Source organism: Schistocerca nitens, chromosome 3 (genome assembly GCF_023898315.1).
Source record: "Schistocerca nitens isolate TAMUIC-IGC-003100 chromosome 3, iqSchNite1.1, whole genome shotgun sequence".
Classification (NCBI taxonomy): Eukaryota; Metazoa; Arthropoda; class Insecta; order Orthoptera; family Acrididae; genus Schistocerca; species Schistocerca nitens.
In genome coordinates this window covers 788,345,017-788,367,738 of record NC_064616.1, presented here as the reverse complement: position 1 = coordinate 788,367,738, position 22,722 = coordinate 788,345,017, and the positions used below count along the sequence as shown (strand labels likewise).

The following is a 22,722-nucleotide window of genomic DNA, read 5'->3' as shown; positions in this document are numbered from 1 at the left end:
AAATTGAGAAGAGTTCTTCTGAACACATTTTTTTTGGGGGGTAAAAGACCCCTGATACGAGTGGAAGCTATGTCAAAGTAGTAAGAACATTAAAATAATAACGTGTAAGGCCAATATTGGTTTTCAGACACCTGGAGTCCTCCTGAGATTCGAATTACACAAATTTTGAATCGAAATCTATGGAATTTCATATAAATTTTGCAGACAAACTTTTACATTTCAGTTTGCTTAGATATACTGATGGACACAATAGACACTTAACCATTTTTCTAGCACAGATCATAATGATTCAGCAATATGCAAATCCACTGATTAAGGGATTATGGAACTATGTGTTGTTGCATCAAAGTATTCACGAAACAATCATTGAAATTCCCGGGCAAATAATTTGCGTCATTATTACCGCAGTAAACGTAAGTTCCATAGGGAACAGTATGTGCCCCACGAATTTCACTTAACGTAAGCGTCACCCTCCTTTCAGTGTGATAGGAGAACCCACTAAAACCAACGTACGACTGCCTAACTATTGCAAAACAATATCTTCCAAAATTTTCCCAAAAATACGCTCTATTTTATGCTGAGAAAGAAGAAGATAGTGGAAGTGGTAAAGAGACGGGAAAGTAATAAATACTGCAAGATAGTACAGAGTGACTGTGTTATAGAAATAGCGAAGGAGACAATGGTGATGTGAGAGAGAGGGAGGACAAAGTGACTGTGTTATAGAAATAGCGAAGGAGACAATGATGATGTGAGAGAGAGGGACACAATGATGATCGAACGAAGTTGGCAGCGACAGAACCGTGCTAAGGAAAGAGTGATGCAGGCAGTGCCGGGGGAGGGGGGATGAATAAAGAGAGAGTGGAAGTAAGTGCACGTCGATGAGAGCCAATGACAATGAGAGACAGAATATATGACAATGACAACGTGGAAGAGAGAGACAGTGACAGTGAAATGAGGCAGCAGAAGTAGGAAGGAAAAAATGAGATATTAGTAGTAAGAGGGACCAAGAGGGAGAGAGCAACAGTGAGAGACGACTATAGTAGTGGGACAGAACGAAGGGAACTGTGACTGTGACACAGGAGACAATGGCAGGGAGACACAAAGGGATAATGACAATGAGCTGGGCTGAATCATTGAGTGAAAAAGGCCAACTGGGAGTGAATGGGTATGAGCGACTTACAGTGATGGGCTAGTGGGTGTGTGCGCATTACAGTTGGGCAAGGTTGTGGGAGTTTGAGGTGAGTTTTATATTTTAAAAAAAGCACGAATATGTTCGTATGCGGGTGAGTTTCATATTTAAAGGGAGGTTTACTATCTTTTGGTTCAAAAAATCGATTTTTTAAATTGCATTTTTGGATCCATAGAAGTGTTTAGAATCCACCCCTGAATACGGAACGGAAATGTTTGTTATTCGCGGTTGAACAAACAAATACACCTGCTTGAAATCGGCCTTTTTCACACACCAGTTTTTTTTCCTTTCGGAGGACGAGTTATTGTACCGGTGCTTGGGAGGAAACACACAAAATTCAAATTAAAGTTTGAACGCGTGTGTTTGGAAGTGAGCCCCCAAGCATTTGCATTCTGGTGCGAAGACTGTGGAGATCGCGACTTTCCTGCCAGAGAGCAGCTTCAACGAAGGGTATTCAGCAATTCTGTAGACCTTGACAACAATGGACGTCACCCCGGGACTCTATTCGACGCAATTCGCCAAGCATTCGGACGACAACCGGATTCAAGCGGCCGAAAACCTCTTGTCACCGACCGTACGAACGGCTCTGGAGCAGCGCAGGATGGCCCAGATCGAGCAGAACGCCCTCTATGAGGAAGAGGAAGGACTAGTTTATGGACCCGGAATAGCAGATTGAACGTAAGTTGCATAAAATTGCATTTAAATGAAGTGAAAACTTCAGATGCGTTTTTCTCGAAATTGCTTTTTTTTTTTATCGCGCGGTATGGTAACTTCAAATTTACCAAACCGATTGGCATGATTCTTTGTTTCCGACGAAACTAACTTGTCTAGGAGTTGTACCACTTTTATTCCGATCCATCAACTATAAATAGTTTTACTTGGCCGACGAAGTCGATAAATCGATGAAAAAATCACTATTTTTTTCAAATGGCCGCCGTTTTGTTTCCTATGGTCCAAATAACTTAAGCGAGGTACAATTCCTAAAGAATCTTATATATCAGGTGATCAAAAAGTCAGTACAAATTTGAAAACTTAATAAACAATGGAATAATGTAGATAGAGAGGTAAAAATTGACACACATGCTTGGAATGACATGAGGTTTTATTAGAACAAAAAAAAAAAAGTATTGCTAGACGCGTGAAAGATCTGTTGCGCGCGTCGTTTGATGATGGTCGTGTGCTCAGCCGCCACTTTCGTCATGCTTGGCCTCCCAGGTCCCCAGACTCAGTCCGTGCGATTATTGGCTTTGGGGTTACCTGAAGTAGCAAGTGTATCGTGATCGACCGACATCTCTAGGGATGCTGAAAGACAACATCCGACGCCAATGCCTCATCATAACTCCGGACATGCTTTACAGTGCTGTTCACAACAATATTCCTCCTCTACAGCTATTGTTGAGGAACGATGGTGGACATATTAAGAATTTCCTGTACAGAACATCATCTTTGTTTGTCTTACTTTGTTATGCTAATTATTGCTATTCTGATCAGGTGAAGCGCCGTCTGTCTGACATTTTTTGTATTTTTTGGTTCTAATAAAACCCCATGTCCCGAGTGAGTTGCTACTCTCATACCGGGCGCCTCCCCAGGTGGCGGATAGGGGAACGCTCATCAGATATGATGGGTACTGAGGAAATAAAATACTCAGGGCGGACCAAAAGTAGCAAAACAAGTCCAGGAGCGACAGTTCCCAGAATGGGCGACTTCCAGGACAGCCAAAATCCACCAAGCGACTGCCTTGGATCAAGCGGCTTGGCGGTCAGCGTCTGTTCACAGATTGTGCGGCTGAATCACCTTCCTCTACAAATCACATTTGTAGTTGTAATCTCGGAGACTTGTCTCCACACAGGAAAGATACATCCTTGAAAGTTCAAAACATGGAAAGTTCTTTTAGTCAAAATTCCCCGCCTGCCAAAATAAGACAGGAAAGATTGCCATCGGATCCGGGGGGCAATCAACCAAAGGAACTTACGGATGAATCGGAGCATCTGAATACACCGAAGCAAACACTGAGAACCAACACCTTTACAAACTTCGCCACGATAAACATAAACTCACTAGCTAAGGTTGGAAAACTCAAAACTCTACTGGACACTGCCATAGAGCAAAGGATAACAATACTCGCCATACAGGAGATGAGAAACACAATGCGGGAACCATACGAATCACAGGGATTCAGAATCTACCAAGGAATCCCTGGAAAGAGAGTAATGAAAAATGTACCACAATTCGGAACCGGTTTCATAGTGAAAAACACAATAATAAATTCTGTCAAGGAGTTCAAGGCCTACACGGATAGAATAGCAACTCTGACCATCAGGTCCGCAAACAAGACGTACACGTTAGTCAACGTGCACGCACCCACAAACGAGAAGAACAGAACTGACCCGAAACATGTAGAGGGATTCTGGAATCTGCTAGACCAAGTCCTCACTAATGTTCCATCAAACCACACTAAAATCGTAATGGGAGACTTCAATGCGCAGATAGGAAGAGAGAAAAGGTTCAGGAACATTGTTGGGGACTGGCCGGCACAAAAGAAAACTAGCACGAATGGCAGAAGATTGATAGAAATTTGCAGAGAACACAGAATGGTGATTAAATCGACCAGATTCAAAAGAAGACCACACAAGAAGAAAACGTGGAAACACACTGATTGGAAAAAGGGCGAATACCAACTTGACCATGTCTGTATGGACAAAGACCATCACAGAGAAATCTACAACGTTAAAGTTCTGAGGGGAAAGGACCTGGGCTCTGATCACTACCTGTCCAAAATAAAAATCAAGATAACACCGGCTGGAAAAAAGAAAAAAAGAACCAACCGGTTGAGACGAACCCACGACCAAGCAAAAATACAAAACAACACACAATACGCAATGAAAACAAACACAGTCCAATCAGACACGGAACTGGAAGAACTGACAGAGAAGTTGAAAACAATAGCCGCAGAAATAGCACAACCCGAAAAGAGAAAAAAACACCAGTGGTGGGACAGAGTGTGTGAGGAGGCAGTCGACAAGAGACATGAAGCGTGGAAGAAATTCCAAAATAACAAAACTGACGAAAATTTTGCAACGCTGACCCAACAAAGGAAAATAACTCAAAGAACGTTAAGAAATAGCAAAAGAAAGTATCATCACGGACTGCTGGACCAAATAGAAGATAGCTTTGCCAAAAACAACTCACGGCAATACTATAGAACATTTAGGGAAAAAACCAAAACCTTTACACCACCAACCCTCATGCTCAAAAACAAAGAAGGAGTAACGGCACACAACGATGAAGAAAATGCCAATATTATGGCGGAAAGCTTCCGAAATCTTCTGAACTGCGAAGACCCGATCAATATACTCGACATAAATACTAACACAGAAGTCAGGACACCGGAAGAGAACATACAAGCACCATCAATATCAGAAGTGGAAATAGCAATTAAACAATTAAAAAACAACAAAGCTAGCGGAGAAGACCAACTAACGGCAGAGCTATGGAAGTACGCCGGAGAAAACGCAGTGGCCAGCCTCCACAAGAACATTCAAAAGATCTGGAAAGAGGAGAAATTACCGACAAGATGGACAACAGCGATAATATGTCCCATCCACAAAAAAGGGAGTAAGACAGACCCAGGCAATTATAGAGGGATCTCCCTACTGGACTGTACGTACAAGATTCTCTCCAAAATAATTTATAACAGGGTCAGAGACCAACTAGAAAAAGAACTGGGAGAGTATCAGGCGGGATTTAGACCGGGAAGAAGCTGCCCAGAACAAATATTAAACCTAAAGCTAATCATCGACTACTACAAATCAAGAAACAAACAACTAGTGATCTCTTTCATCGATTTCCAAAAAGCCTACGACAGCATACATAGAGAATCTTTGAAGAAGATACTGAGAAATTTAGGCTTACACCCCAAACTGATCAAAATGATTGGGCTTACACTGGAGAACACAACCTCTAAAGTCAAATTCAGAGGAGCAACCTCAGACGCGTTCGAAATTAAAACAGGATTAAGACAGGGGGACGGGCTGTCCCCAATTCTGTTTAACTGTGCACTGGAATATCTGATGAGAGAATGGAGGAAGATTAATCCAGAACTAATAAAAGTAGGAACAAAAATCAAAGTAAACTGTTTAGGTTTTGCGGACGACTTAGCGCTATTAGCAAACAACATAAAAGAGGCAAGAACGCAAATTGAGACACTAGAAGAGATAGCTGGGAAAATTGGACTAAAAATCTCGTTCCAAAAGACCAAAATCATGGTCAGGGATCCTCTCTGCGTTGATCACATATCAATTTTCAACACTAAAGTAGAACTGGTGAAAAAATTCAAGTATCTAGGGGAAACAATAACACACAACAATAACGAGAAAATAAACTGGAAAGAAAGAACTGACAAACTGAAGAAGTCTCTATTCACAACTCAGAACATATACAATAAGAGATGCCTATCAACAAAAACCAAAATCAGACATTACCAGACGGTGATTCTCCCGGAAATACAATACGCATGCGAGACAATCTCCGGACCGTATAAAATAGGAGAGATAGAAGCAATAGAAAAAATAGAAAGAAGGATAGTAAGAAAGTGTATAAACAAGAAGAACCTAGTGGAAGGCCAATGGAGAATAATCCCAAACGAAACCGTCTACAAAACAATCACTCCACTAACAGAATTCTTCAGAAGGAAAAGGATATCATTCCTGGGACACATACTGAGAACGGAAGACACTAGACTAGCTAAACGACTGATCGACTTTTATTGGAATAAAAAAATCAAGTCAAACTGGGTGAGAGAAGTGCAGAAGGACATGGAAGAACTAGGAATCTCGAAGGAGGATCTTGTAACAAAATCACAGAAATACAGCGAATGGGTAAAAACAAACACAATAACACTCACGCACAAACCAAGGCAGAGACGAAATGTGGTGTATTCAGAGGAGGAAAGAAAACGAAGATCGGAACGGCTCAAAAAAATATGGGCTAAAAAGAAAGAAGAAACAGCCAAACAAATGAAACGGCTAAGGACGACTACAAGATTTGAACTAAAGTGATCCAATAGGGTCGTAAAAGCAAAAAAAAAAAAAAAAAAAAAAAAAAAAAAAACCCCATGTCATTCCAAGCATGTGTGTCAATTTGTACTTCTCTATCTACATTATTCAGTGATTTATTCAGTTTTCAAATTTATACTGACTTTTTGATCACCCGGTACTTCGCTAACGGTAACTCAGTTTTGATTTCAGACGAGCCGGCTGACCTGTGACATTCCGCGCATGGAAGTCTACATCGAAATTTTGTTTCGTTCCGACGGCACTTCTGCCTTTGCTCTTCGGCATTTCCGGTCGAAAAAACTCCAGTTTGCAGAGAAAATATCAATAAACATTTTGACAAATTTGATACTGATATCTATAGCACATCCCGAGGAGAAAATTCTCAAACAACATGCTTTTTTCGGGCCAAAGATAGTAAACCTCCCCTTATAAAAACACGAATATGTTCGCATGCGAAAATTTTCGGGAAAATTTTTAAAGTTGGTGAGGAAGGTAGAACGAGGTAGCTGGTACCCCACATTTCAGTCACCAGTCTTTTAAATGAACAGGAACATATTCACATTTTTATGCTCCTATAGGAACACTTTTCTGCTGGTTAAGAATTGCCAAATTACGTTAAGGGGGTAGGACGTCAAACGGGCCGACTTGGAGCAGGAGAGGCATCTCAGGACATTTTAATTTCCAGTGTCTATACTTTTACAAATAAGTTCATAAAACTTTGTCAGCATGACCAGGAAGGATTCAGAATTTACACTCATAGCAGTGGAAGTTCTAAAACATAACGAAGTAATTTTTTTTTACGTGTGAAATTTCATCATTTTTTTTGACTTACTAATGGCAGCATTTGTTGCTATAGGTACACTTTTCTTCATAAGTTAGAGAGATTCTTCGATGAATTTTGCACAGCATACATACCATACTCACAGGTGTAAGAAACTCTAGAATTTATTTAATTTATGAAAAAACGAATGAACTGTTATATTTTAAACTTCGTGTTTAGAAAAAACACAAATTTTATAGATAATTACCTCAAGTTTTACCACAGTTTTTAATAGATTTGGAAAATTCTAGAGTTTCATACACCTTTAAGTATGGTTTCTATGCTGTGCAAAATTCACCGGAGAATCTCTCTTACTTATGAAGAAATGTGTTCCTATAGCAAATAACTGCTGCCATTAGTAAGTGAAAAAATGATGAAATTTCACACGTAAAAAAATTACTTCGTTATGTTTTAGTACTTCCGCTGCTATGAGTGTAAATTCTGAATCCTTCCTGGCCATACTGACAAAGATTTATGAATTTATTTGTAAAAGTATAGACAGTAGAAATTGAAATGTGCTGTGGGCCTCTCCTGCTCCAAGTTGGCCCGTTTGACGTCCTGCCCCCCTTAACTTGTTGTTGCAAGATGATGTTGCTGTTCTTGCCGATGGATCAGTACATACTGGCGTAAGTTTCCTTGAAACAGCTATCGGTTGAAAATTAGGAGCTTTTTTCCACAAATCGTTTCAAATGTGGCTTGGCGAAGCCAAGTGGTCCCCACGGCAGTCTTTTTCAGTGCAGAGTGGAGAAGTAACTGAGGGAGACAGTGGGAATGGAAGCCGGGGCCACCGACGCAGAAGGCAGGGATGCCGTAGGTTAACCACCAGCTGATGCGGCTTACCTGCAGCTGGGCGAGCCGTCGCAGTCGTCCTGGCGCTGCGGCTGCGCGGGGCTGGGACTCGGACTGGGGCTGGGGTACGGGTAGGCGTAGCGCGGCTGCGGGTAGTACGGCGGGCACGGCACGTACATGGCCGCCTGCAGCAGGCTCGCCGCCAGCGTGGGGTCCGTGTACACCGCGTACGGCCACGCCATCGCCATGCGCTGCCGCTTGTCCTTCATGCGCCGGTTCTGGAACCACACCTGCGCCGCAAACATCCACTTAGCACCAAAGTACAAGGTCTTTCGGAAAGATTACTCCCCAGAACATCGAGTGACATTATACTGAGCGCACTATCCGAAAATTACCTCGAGCAATTAAACAGAGAACCGACTCGTGGAGATAACATCTTGGACCTACTGATAACAAACAGACCCGAACTTTTCGACTCTGTAAGTGCAGAACAGGGAATCAGTGATCATAAGACCGTTGCAGCATCCCTGAATATGGAAATAAATAGGAATATAAAAAAAAGGGAGGAAGGTTTATCTGTTTAACAAGAGTAATAGGAGGCAGATTTCAGACTACCTAACAGATCAAAACGAAAATTTCTGTTCAGACACTGACAATGTTGAGTGTTTATGGAAAAAGTTCAAGGCATCGTAAAATGCATTTTAGACAGGTACGTGCCGAGTAAAACTGTGAGGGACAGGAAAAACCCACCGTGGTTCAACAACAACGTTAGGATGGTTCAAATGGCTCTGAGCACTATGCGACTTAACTTCTAAGGTCATCAGTCGTCAAGAACTTAGAACTAATTAAACCTAACTAACCTAAGGACATCACACACATCCATGCCCGAGGCAGGATTCTAACCTGCGACCGGAGCGGTCGCTCGGCTCCAGACTGTAGCGCCTAGAACCGCACAGCCACTCGGGCCGGCCAACAACGTTAGGAAACTACTGCGAAAGCAAAGAGAGCTTCACTGGAAGTTTAAACGCAGCCAAAACCTCTCAGACAAACAGAAACTAAACGATGTCAAAGTTAGCGTAAGGAGGGCTATGCGTGAAGCGTTCAGTGAATTCGAAAGTAAAATTCTATGTACCGACTTGACAGAGAATCCTAGGAAGTTCTGGTCTTACGTAAAATCAGTAAGTGGATCGAAACAGCATATCCAGACACTCTGGGATAATAATGGCATTGAAACAGAGGATGACACGCGTAAAACTGAAATACTAAACACCTTTTTCCAAAGCTGTTTCACAGAGGAAGACCGCACTGCAGTTCCTTCTCTAAATCCTCACACGAACGAAAAAATGGCTGACATCGAAATAAGTGTCCAAGGAATAGAAAAGCAACTGAAATCACTCAACAGAGGAAAGTCCACTGGACCTGACGGGATACCAATTCGATTCTACACAGAGTACGCGAAAGAACTTGCCCCCTTCTAATAGCCGTGTACCGCAAGTCTCTAGAGGAACGGAAGGTTCCAAATGATTGGAAAAGAGCACAGGTAGTCTCAGTTTTCAAGAAGGGTCGTCCAGCAGATGCGCAAAACTATAGGCCTATATCTCTGACATCGATCTGTTGTAGAATTTTAGAACATGTTTTTTGCTCGCGTATCATGTCATTTCTGGAAACCCAGAATCTACTCTGTAGGAATCAACATGGATTCCGGAAACAGCGATCGTGTGAGACCCAACTCGCTTTATTTGTTCATGAGACCCAGAAAATAGTAGATACAGGCTCCCAGGTAGATGCCATTTTCCTTGACTTCCGGAAGGCGTTCGATACAGTTCCGCACTGTCGCCTGATAAACAAAGTAAGAGCCTAGGAATATCAGACCTGCTTTGTGGCTGGATTGAAGAGGTTTTAGCAAACAGAACACAGCATGTTGTTCTCAATGGAGAGACGTCTACAGACATCAAAGTAACCTCTTGCGTACCACAGGGGAGTGTTATGGGACCATTGCTTTTCACAATATATATAAATGACCTAGTAGATAGTGTCGGAAGTTCCATGCGGCTTTTCGCGGATGATGCTGTAGTATACAGAGAAGTTGTAGCATTAGAAAATTGTAGCGAAATGCAGGAAGATCTGCAGCGGATAGGCACTTGGTGCAGGGATTGGCAACTGACTCTTAACATAGACACATGTAATGTATTGCGAATACACACCGTTGGGTGGCTTGCGGAGTATAAATGTAGATGTAGATTTCGCGACATTACATCTTCTACAACTACATCTACGTCTACATCTATACTCCGCAAGCCACCTGTCGGTGAGAGACGGAGGGTACTTCGGGTATCACTATTCGATTCCCCAGTCCTTGTTCCATTATCGCGTGGGAAGATTGATCGTCGGTAAATTTCCGCACTAGTTACAGTTTCTTCAATTTTCTCACTGCGGTCATTTTGTGAGACGTGTGTGGGAAAAAATAACAAATTGTCCGACTCTTTCTGGAACGTACTCTCTCGGAATCTGAATAGTAAAGCTCTCCACGATGCATAACGCCTCTCTTATAGCGTCTCTCATGAATTTCGTTGAACATATCCGTAAAGGTTTCCCGCCGACTGAAGGATCCTGTAAAGAAGCGCACAGCTCTTAATTGCGCCTTGTATATCTTTTCTATTAAATCAACCTTCTTTATTAACGAACACTGACACACTGGGTATACCGGGTGATCAAAAAGTCAATATAAATTTGAAAACTTAATATACCACGGAATAATGTAGATAGAGAGGTAAAAATTGATACACATGCTTGGAATGACATGGGGTTTTATTAGAACAAAAAAAAGTTCACAAAATGTCCGACAGATGGCGCTGGACAGCAAAACGTCAGTGACTGCACATGACAATCGTATATAAAAGGAGCTGTAATGAGAGAGAGAATCAGATGCGCCAGCAGTCGCAGCATGTTGACGTTACCTGAAAAGGCGCTTTTAGTTAAGCTGTATTATCAGAATGGGGAATGTGCTAGTTCAGCGTTACGATCCTATCGCCATAGGAAGAGGAATCGAACGGGTAAAGGTCCGTTAACAAATGCAGCTGTGGCGAGAATGATTTCGAAGTTCGAAGCCACGGGTTGTTTAGACGCTAGACCCCGTAGTGGCCGACCGAGCACAAGGCATAATGCTGCTGAGACAGTTCAGGAAGAAATGGAGACTGTAGCGGGTTCGTCTATGCACGGGGAAGTCAGCGCTCGTGCAGTCGCACGTCGCACCGGCATTCCATACACTGCTGTTTGGTTGGCACTTAGGCGTACCCTCCGATGCTATCCGTTCAAAATCCATCGGCATCATGAACTGTTACCTGACGATTGAGTGAAGTGGAGGGCATTTGAGGTGTGGGCGTTTCAAAAGATGGCGGAAGATGACGATTGGTTGAGTAACGTGTTGTGGACCGACGAAGCTCGTTTCACGCTCCGAGTTTCTGTCAACGCCCACAACTGCACAATTTGGGCTACCGAAAATCCTAGAACTGTCGTGGAAACGCCATTGAACTACTAGAAAGTCACGGTATAGGTTGGATTTACCACATCTACCGTCATCGGGCCTTTTTTCTTCTAGGAAATGCGTGATTCTGGTTTTGTAACTGCTACCGTGACGGGTGAGAGGTAGGCCGATATGTTACAGAAACGCATCATCCCCAGTCTGGCTGATAAACATCTGCTGGAACGTATTTTGTTTACGCAGGATGGCGCTCCAGCCCATATTGCTAGACGCGTGAAAGATCTCTTGCGCGCGTCGTTTGGTGATGATCGTGTGCTCAGCCGCCACTTTCGTCATGCTTGGCCTCCCAGGTCCCCAGACCTCAGTCCGTGCGATTATTGGCTTTGGGGTTACCTGAAGTCGCAAGTGTATCGTGATCGACCGACATCTCTAGGGATGCTGAAAGACAACATCCGACGCCAATGCCTCACCATAACTCCGGACATGCTTTACAGTGCTGTTCACAACATTATTCCTCGACTACAGCTATTGTTGAGGAATGATGGTGGACATATTGAGCATTTCCTGTGAAGAACATAATTTTTGCTTTGTCTACTTTGTTATGATAATTATTGTTATTGCCGGCCGGTGTGGCCGTGCGGTTAAAGGCGCTTCAGTCTGGAACCGCGTGATAGCTACGGTCGCAGGTTCGAATCCTGCCTCGGGCATGGATGTGTGTGATGTCCTTAGGTTAGTTAGGTTTAAGTAGTTCTAAGTTCTAGGGGACTGATGACCACAGATGTTAAGTCCCATAGTGCTCAGAGCCATTTGAACCAATTATTGTTATTCTGATCAGATGAAGCGCCATCTGTCGGACATGTTTTGAACTTTTGTATGTTTTTGGTACTAATAAAACCCCATGTCATTCCAAGCATGTGTGTCAATTTGTACCTCTCTATCCACATTATTCCATGATTTATTCAGTTTTCAAATTTATACTGGCTTTTTGATCACTCGGTATTTTAACTTATGTATCGGTACTGGAAGTTCACCTTGACGCCAGCTGTAGATTAATGGTACATGTGGTTGAAGTAGAGGGCTCAAAATGGCTCTGAGCACTATGGGACTTAACTTCTGAGGTCATCAGTCTCCTAGACTTAGAACTACTTAAACCTAACTAACCTAAGGACATCACACACATCCATGCCCGAGGCAGGATTCGAACCTGCGACCGTAGCAGCAGCGCGGTTCCGAACAGAAGCCACCGGCCGTAGAGGTAGTAGGGATTTTGCGTAGTACCATTGACTTCCAAGCTCGTATGTTCTGACGGTTTGTTCGACTCGGTCTACGTGCCTTCCCTTCGAACAACTTTGGGTGAAGTGCAACGCCGCATAATGACGGCAGTGAATGTAGCAACTCCACACACGCTGGCAAACGTATGGGACGTACTTGACTATCGTCTGCAAGTCTGTCGTGGGCTCGGAGAAGACCGCTTTGAATTTTTGTGAAAGGTAAATGAAAACGTTGATCTTAATTGTACTTGTAAAGAGTAAGCCGAAGCTGTATCGCATGAATGTGAAAGTTACGCCTTTGTAAAATCAGGTGGATCTTACGAAAATACAGATTTGTAGTCCTATGCGTACGATAAAGTTTTCCCCAACTTTTTATCTTCTTTCATGTACAAGATATGTGCTTGTGAAATGGAATGAGTCACTGTGAAACACCCTGCTACATCCAATATATATTATTATTTTCGATTATTTCCTTTTGAGAGAGCGATTGAACTTGAGTAGTCATGATTTCTTCCTTTTTCTTCGTTCTTCACAAATTCTCTTCATACTTTCACTGTGTTCTCTCTTGCGTTCTTCTGACCATCTTTTTCCCGTTCTTTTCTCGGTATGTTCTTGTTTAACTGTGTGTTTCTGTATGATGTTTCTAAACTGTTCTCTATCGTTTATGTTGTCTTGTGTGATTCCCAGTTCTTTAATGTCTTCTGCTTCAGTGATCCACTTCGTCTTGTTTTTGCTCTTGTTTACTATCTCAAAGATTTGTCTTCTAAGCCTGCTTTTATTCATCCTACTGATATGTCCATAAAATGTCATCCTTCTCTTTCTAATGGTGTCTGCTGTTGTTTCTATGCCTTTGTAAATCTCTCTAGTTGGCCTCTTCATCCAAATTCCTTCCCGAAACACTGGTCCATATATTTTCATATATACTATAAAAAAGGAAAGAAAGGAAAATTAGGATGTAACGTACCGTCGACAATGAGGTCAGCAGAGAAGGATCACAAGTCGTATTAAGGAAGGGTGGGGAAAGAAATCGGTCGTACCTTTTCATGTGAACCTTCCCGGCATCAGCCTTAAGCGATTTAGGGAAATCATGGAAATCCTAAAGCAGGACAGTCGGGCAGATATTTGAGTCTTCGTCCTCCCGGATGCGAGTCCACTGTGCTAACCTCTGAGCTACCTCGCTCGAACAAACACTACGAAGAGCACAGCGACACAGCTAATTTACTTAGAAACATCACCAGCTGTCCATAGTTCGTACTTTACTAGCAATATTACAAGTTAGCCGGCCGGAGTGGCCGTGCGGTTCTAGGCGCTACAGTCTGGAGCCGAGCGACCGCTACGGTCGCAGGTTCGAATCCTGCATCGGGCATGGATGTGTGTGATGTCCTTAGGTTAGTTAGGTTTAATTAGTTCTAAGTTCTAGGCGACTGATGACCTCAGAAGTTAAGTCGCATTGTGGTCAGAGCCATTTGAACCAATATTACAAGTTAATCTTATACACAACATATGCGATAATGATACTGATGACAGAACTCATAAAGCTTAAGCAATTTTGAAGCCTTGTGCTTGGAACTTCAAACTGTACTAGGCGTGTAACTGTTAGTGACGTGTGTAAGTTTATTTTATTCACTCAAGAGTCATGCGTGGATCAAATTTCGCCTTTTTTAAAAAAAGTAACAAAAGTTCTGATAAAGTTATGGGACGAAATTTTTTCGTAAAAATTTACTGGCTTTTCTAGAATGAGGGAATAGATAAATTATTACCCCAACTGTGCTCTGATGTCTGCGTTGGGGACGAATTTTTATCAGCATCTTATATTATTCGGAAAGCTTTGTTTCAGAGAATACCTAAGGAAGTGAACAAATGGTTCAAATGGCTCTGAGCACTAAGGGACTCAACTGCTGAGGTCATTAGTCCCCTAGAACTTAGAACTAGTTAAACCTAACTAACCTAAGGACATCACAAACATCCATGCCCGAGGCAGGATTCGAACCTGCGACCGTAGCGGTCTTGCGGTTCCAGACTGCAGCGCCTTTAACCGCACGGCCACTTCGGCCGGCTGGAAGTGAACATTCAGTACTCTTGAGAGATAACTGTTCTCTGCTCAATGAACTTTGGTGACTACACCAACCCAAATTGTGGTTCCAAGTAAGATCTAAGTGGAAAAGGTTCCTCATTTAAGTTTTCGTTCGTGGGTATAGTGTATTATTTCTGCAGATACGTTTGTATACATAAGAAAAAGTCTCTGGCAAATTGAAGATTGCAGGCTCTGCAGCGGCTATGCACTGTATAACAGAAAATACCTCGTACCAACATTAGCCATTTGTTGTCCTGCTAATTTTATGATATGTATGAGAAATGTATCATATACCTCGAGTACAAGTCCTCTAAATTTGTCCACCACAATTTGTTGAGAACAAAGATTGCCTTTCTTCGAACTATTACCATTTACTTTTCTTAAGTACCATTATTACACTTTTGTATGGACTATACCGACTGAGTACCATCCTAGCAGTGCACTTTGGTTGTGAAACTGCATGGAAACGGTGCCTGATAAGTATTTACGTATTGCAATGTTTGTTTCGTTTTGAGTAAGTACAAAAAATAGGTGCACATAACTTATTTTTTTCTGAAAACGTCAAAGGGCCGCTACGCTTAATGTACTCATTGGACATAGAGATCCAAGTTGGAAATGACTACTATCCCCACTCTGTGAAAATGTTTCGAATTTAGGTTAGAACATTGGCGCAGTCTGGAGAGTAGGAGCTGTTTAGCGCCCTTGTCGACCAAATTCTGAAAATTAAATTTGCTGGCTGAACACCAAGCACAGCCAACTCGGAGGCACTTAGCGACATAACGGCAAAGCGTAGTCTGCTAAAGTAAAGATCCAGGTTCGAATGGCGACCGGCAAACATTTGATGTGACAGGAGCATTCACCAACGCGTACTGCGCTGGAGGATGAAACTTGCACTCGTCGTTATGTACAATCTTTCCATTTATACTCTTGGCTCCTTAAAGATGAGAAACTTCGCAGTTCAGTAATAGCCCAAGACACGTACTTGTTAATCGCTTCAGTTGTTTACATTATTTAATGGCACTGGAACGTGGAAAATCAAAAGAAATCTCAGAACTTCAACGAAAACTAACAGAGGGGATATGGGAGATGCAGCAACGTCAAGACTAGCTGATCAAATTTGAAATTGCCAGGTTTGTCAGGAATTGTAGGTTACACACTAGAAAGACAACAGTATGGCTCAAAAATATAATCTAGATGTCTAGAATTAAAATGTAATATTCAAGAAGCAAACTACCTCAACTATACTCGAAAGAATAGTCTGAAAGTAAATTAGGTGTATTGGGCAAATAGAGTAATTATTTAATCAGCGAACTGTTTAAGAGTATTAGTAGTAGTAGTAGTAGTTTTATTCATTCGTATATCAGGTTTTCAAGGATATTGGGAATGTCTTGGTATTTCAGTTCAAGAGCAATAAAAATAACATAATTCTTATATTCAGGCATTTAGATACATACAGATCTAGTTTGAGAAGGATGGGATAGGTAGTTTGCCGTAGCCTTATAGTAGGAATCATTCCGGTATTTTTGTAATGCAGTTTAGTGAAACCACGGAAAACTTAAATCACAATTTCTGGATAAAAGCTAAAGTCCCAAATTTCCCGAATACAACTCTAGTATGTTTAAAACCGTCCTACGTCACTCGGTTTGTCCCTAGTGCACAATACTGTTTTACAAAAAAACGGTTCAAATGGCTCTGAGCACTATGGGACTCAACTGCTGAGGTCATAAGTCCCCTAGAACTTAGAACTATTTAAACCTAACTAACCTAAGGACAACACACACATCCATGCCCGAGGCAGGATTCGAACCTGCGACCGTAGCGGTCGCGCGGTTCCAGACTGTAGCGCCAGAACCGCTCGGCCACCAGCGGCCGGCACTGTTTTACAAGAAGTTATTTAATAATGCAAAAGGCTAGTGTAACACTATTCATTCATTTCTGATTCCCTGTCACTGTACACTCTATACACACATTGCTTCACAATGTTACACTGCACTGTCGGTTGATTTCAGGACTATAGCGACGATGTCTGGTTTCCATTTTGAGTAACGGAACTTCTCATTTGCTAGTCTGAAAAACTGAGTCAGCATCTCTCTATAACAAGTGAGATATATAGCCCAGAAAGAGGATACAGTGTTGGTATTAGACATTGCATAGCTATGGGAGTAAGTTTTTCCATATAAGAAAAATAGGAAAAAACATGCTATGAAACTGTCATGTGAAATGACAGATGTTTTAGTAACGCTGTTACTACTTATATGTCTTAAATTTTTTACCAAGCTCCTAATCTGTGTTGTGTAAGCAATCTTTCAATCTATAGACTGTATTGTTTAACAGGTTCTTTTTAATTGTCGTTTTAAATAAGTTTGTTTTAGTAATGTCTTGTAATCTCCTTGGACAATTTATCGTACAGTTTTATTAAAGTTCACTGTAGTTCTTGTTCCACGGCCATGGACAGAGCTGTTTTTGCAATAATTATCAACGTTTTTTTGATGTGTGCAGGTGGTTGGTAAATGTATTCGCATAGTGTAGTTAAAACCCCCAGTGTTTTGAACAGATCTTTACAATAGACTCCACTACCGCTTTTGGTTATTATTCTTATCGTCCTTTACTGCGCTTTGAAAACGGTGTTTATATTTTATGCATTTGTTCCCAAAAGGTGTCAAAGTCTGTAAATCGTGTACAGGTCTTTTATGGCACCTTACAACAATATTGATGGTTTAAATTAGGTTGTTGAGAGGAACTCATGCGATAACGGTACAGACAAAAAAGTTTACTGCCAAGGAAGTAGCACATTTACAGGCGGGATTCACAGCCGACTGAACTGACCGGTTTCAATGACAATCATATTCTCTTCTCAGTACTTGCTACACATATCTTACATACAACAAGAATACATAGGCAAAACGTAACGCTGTTTTTTTTCCCTGATATCTATTTCGATCAGCATCACACCTAGATTCGAATGATTTTCGTTAGGAACACACCAAATTTCTGATGATATTTTTTACATAACGGAAGTAACTGACTGATAAATGTCTTACTGATTTAGTGATTAATAAAACACATGCTAGATATTTTTCCATAATAAGAAAGTATTTAATAGGTTTACATTCCAATCCACAGACCTGAGGACACGTATCTATAATTATAAGGTATGCAAATCGAAGTCGAAGGTATCGTGGAATACACATATCCTCTTAATGAGGCTATCCGGCAGAACGTTTATTCAAATCCTCATCCAGATGCAGGCTGTCCGCGGTTTCCCTAAATCACTTAGCCCGAATTCCAGGATCGTTCCTTTGAAAACATGCGCCTAATTTCCTTCTCCATTCTCCCCCTAATCCGGATCTGCCTTTAGTCTCTAATAACATCTTCCTAGACGGGACACTACACCCTAGTTTTCCTTCCTTTTCTTAAAGATCTGTTTAAAAGCTTCTGGATTTATGAGTTGAAAGAAACAGACAAGTGTCTGTAGTGCCATATAGCTTTCCTTCTTTCCTTCTAACAACAGAAAACCCATGCTCGTGATATTGCCAGATGGGCTACAAGAAAGGAAGAAACATTAAAATCATGTACTAGCACACACTTGGAAATTAGTTAATAACAGAGATTTACTGATATCTGCTAGTGGCGCAGTTACAAAAACAGAATAACGTTCATTACTTTCGTAATGAATTAAAGAGAGCTCACCTTTTTTCTAGTAATCAATTATGGTTCTGCTTTAATACCCAAATACGTTTCACCACATTTATAACATCCTCAATGGGTCTTCCCTTTTATTGTTCCTGAAATATATACAAAGAGACTTATTCATGTATTTCTGTATACATACATAATTTGCGTAGGGTACGTACGTATTTCAGGAACAATAAAAGGAGATAAAATCCTCTGAGGATACCACAGTTGTGGTGAATCATGTTTGGGTATTAAAGCAAAACAATAATTGTGACTGGCAAAAAGGTGGGCCCTCTTCAATTCATTATAATTTTTCTGCAAGCATAGGAACAGAGCTTAAAATTCCAATATGGTAGTTGACTACTTTCGTTATCCGTCTGCAAGAGTTAACGGAATGGAATGATTTATACAATATCTACGCCATCTATTGGTAATCACGAACCTTGTAAACGCTTTGTAATACAAACATCTGCTATTCTGTTCTGTTTACCATCAAAATAATTCCAAGTGTTTCCAGATAATTTTACTTTTGCGCACTTAATTTTCACAGCCATGAGAACATAGATACTTATACTGGAAAAAGGTTGGAAATATCTGCTGGAACTGATAGATGACTTAAAGCTAAAATTAGGGCAGATACTTCATTGCTGTTGTTAGGAGTGTTATAACGCGAGATACGTAACCTGTCGGAGCTTACGGTGCAAGTTTCGTCACTGAGTCGGGATCGTGAAGTAGCATTCAATTAATACCCACACTTATCACAGGAGGCTCTGAACGGCTTCTTGCTCAAGCGTTTTACTTCTTGTTGTAACCTGTTACCATAAAACAATTATCACTTTTCTCGGCTGCCGCATACACGGCGTAAAACACCGACAACAGCTGTCTAAAAGGTTGTCTTCTACGGCCAATAAAAGCTACTTTTTCGGATAACATTTTATAATATAATGGCAGAGCGGCAATCTCGTGTTTTGTATGTGTGTGTGTGTGTGTGTGTGTGTGTGTGTGCGTGGGCGCGTACGTTTGTGTGAGCGATTGTCCAGTTATTGTGTAATGATGGCAGTAGGGGCAGCCGGCACACCGAAACTTTTATCACGGCGATGCTAATTGTGCCAGCTGAGTTCGCGGGTTGTAAAATCCTTTAAGAGCCATCAAACAAAAATAACAACATTAACACACACACACACATACACATAGACGGGCAGAGAGAGAGAGAGAGAGAGAGCGAGAGAGAGAGAGAGAGAGATACTGGAAGAGAACAGGGCGGCATCCCTTTGAACCTTTCGGAAGCTCGGTCCGTGCGGTTTTATTTCACCTTTCGCCCCCTGCCTTTCTTCTACACACAAGTGGTGCGTCCCAGGCTACCGTTATACACTTCACTTCACTCCACCACCGTGAAAGTTGACTAGTTTAGAAAGAACATTTACCGTCCAAGGGGAGCTTTATTTCGACTCTCCTTCCTCTTACTTTAGTTCCTATCAGAAGTTACCAGCAGTAATTAATTTTGCTTCGATAAAACACCACCCGAACAGGAAATTCATGCAGTACTCGCTGACAGAACTTCGTGAGTCTTCAGGTTGGAAATCCTTCAAGAGACAACGAAAACTGTTCTTTGTATTGAAAAATGTGAGATCTATTATGGTAGAGTGCGAATTTGGATGACGTTCACTTTTACAATTTGTATAAAACCTCAAAAATAAATTATTGTAATACCAACAACGTACCTCAGAATTCAATTGCGGCAGGAGCTCATTGATATCTTCTACCTAAAAGCTTTACACAACCAGCTTCTGTAGAAAAAAATCCAATTTTTGTGTCTGTTGTGTGGTCAAATGGAAACTCTGCGAATCACATTCAGGATATTGAACGACAGCTTCATTAGTCATTGCGAGAACAGAGGACAAAATAGTTCCCCATTGTTCGGCTAGGCCTCGCTCATTACTTGGTCTTTCACTTGTGACCGTTTCGGCATTGTCCAGCCTGAGCATAAATGTTCTCTATTATTATCAAATAACACTCTAAATAGCATTACTGTACCCTTTGGTACACAAAAAGTCTTCATTCTAGAAGTTCTTTTCGCAGAGAAAACATTAGGGCAACGGTTCTAGCCCTGAACTAAACCACCTGATTGTATAGTAAATACACTGATGAGTGGAGCAAAGACGGATAAATGCAGTAGATTTTATGAAATTACACGATTTCCATGAAATACAGGAACCAGGCTGTGCTGAGTTATTAATGTGGCATTTGATCCTAACTAAAAATCATGTGCGGAAAATTCATCACGCGACACAGGTGACTGCAGTTTTAGTCTTCAGTTTCTGTCGTGAAGTTGTTTTACCCATCAACACTGCTACTATTACAAGATAATTCCCTTAAAATAGGATCTTCCGATATTACAGCATTTTTACTAAAACATCATGTATTATGCCATTAAATTATGTGTACAGGGTGACAATTATTGAACTATGTGAAAAAAAAGAAACGTCAATGACATACAAACTATGGCGTGCACACACTTTATTCAACATGTAAACGTCACTACAGATATTCGTATTAAGGTTAGGACATGTTTAATATGCCTGCCATCATTGGCGATGATGTGTTCCAGACGTATGGCGAAGTTCTGAATGACCCGCTGAAGTGTTGGAACATCGATGCTGTCTATGCCCTCCTGAATGGCTGTTTTCATCTCAGAACTGGTTTTGAGGTTATTGCTGCACACATTTTGTCTTTAATGTATCACCACATAAGAGTCGCATGTGTTCAGATCCGGAGAATATGGTGGCCAATCGAGGACCATGCCAGTGGCCTCTGGGTACCCAAGAGCCAGAATGCGAGCCCCAAACTTCTCCTGCAGAACATCAAACACTCTCCTGCTTCAATGGCGTCGAGTTCCATCTTGCATGAACCACATACACTAATGGCCATTAAAGTTGCTACACCAACACGAAATGCAGGTGATGAACGGGTATTCATTGGACAAATATATTATACTAGAACTGACATGTGATTAAATTTTCACGCAGTTTGGGTGCACAGATCCTGAGAAATCAGTACCCAGAACAACCACCTCTGGCCGTAATAACGGCCTTGATACGCCTGGGCATTGAGTCAAACAGAGCTTGGATGGCGTGTACAGGTTCAGCTGCCCATGCAGCTTCAACACGATACCACAGTTCATCAAGAGTAGTGACTGGCGTTTTGTGACGAGCCAGTTGCTCGACCACCATTGACCAGACGTTTTCAATTGATGAGAGATCTGGAGAATGTGCTGGCCAGTAGCAGTCGAACATTTTCTGTATCCAAAGAAGGCCCGTACAGGACATGCAACATGCGGTCGTGCTGAAATTTAGGGTTTCGCAGGGAACGAATGGAGGGTAGAGCCACAGGTCGTAACACATCTGAAATATTAACGTCCACTGTTCAAAGTGCCGTCAATGAGAACAAGAGGTGACCGAGACGTATAACCAATGGCACCCCATACCATCACGCCGGATGATACGCCAGTATGGCGATGACGAATACACGCTTCCAATGTGCGTTCACCGCGATGTCGCCAAACACGGATGCGACCATCATGATGCTGTAAACAGAACCTAGATTCATCCGAAAAATTGACGTTTTGCCATTCGTGCACCCAGGTACATCGTTGAGTACACCATCGCAGGTGCTCCTGTCTGTGATGCAGCGTCAAGGGTAACCGCAGCCTGGTCTCCGAGCTGATAGTCCATGCTGCTGCAAATGTCGTCGAACTGTTCGTGCAGATTGTTGTTGTCTTTCAAACGTCCCCATCTGTTGACTCAGGGATCGAGACGCGGCTGTACGATCCGTTACAGCCATGCGGATAAGATGCCTGTTATCTCGACTGCTAGTGATACGAGGCCGTTGGGATCCAGCACGGCGTTCCGTATTACCCTCCTGAACCCACCGATTCCATATTCTGCTAACAGTCACTAGATCTCGACCAACGCGAGCAGCAATGTCGCGATACGATAATCCGCAATCGCGATAGGTTACAATCCGACCTTTATCAAAGTCGGAAACGTGATGGTTCGCATTTCTCCTCTTTACACGAGGCATCACAACAACGTTTCATCAGGCAACGCCGGTGAACTGGTGTTTGTGTATGAGAAATCGGTTGGAAACTTTCCTGATATCAGCACGTTGTAGGTGTCGGCACCGGCGCCAACCTTGTGTGAATGCTCTGAAAAGCTAATAATTTGCATATCACAGCATCTTCTTCCTGTCAGTTAAATTTCGCGTCTGTAGCACGTCATCTTCGTGGTGTAGCAATTTTAATGGCCAGTGGTGTATTGTCGAAATCAGGTTCACTTTGGATAATGGGGATGAAATCATCTTCCAAAGTCTT

At 41.9% G+C, this 22,722-nt stretch overlaps 1 protein-coding gene across 1 annotated transcript in view; it reads right to left on the bottom strand.

The window, feature by feature from the left end:
• LOC126249429 (segmentation protein even-skipped-like) overlaps window positions 1–22,722 on the bottom strand; it is an 83,448-nt gene that overhangs the window by 4,385 nt on the left and 56,341 nt on the right. Inside the window, exon 3 of the mRNA XM_049951081.1 lies at window positions 7,904–8,142. Within this exon, the coding sequence (XP_049807038.1) occupies window positions 7,904–8,142 (239 nt within the window). The remainder of the gene's footprint in view (window positions 1–7,903; window positions 8,143–22,722) is intronic.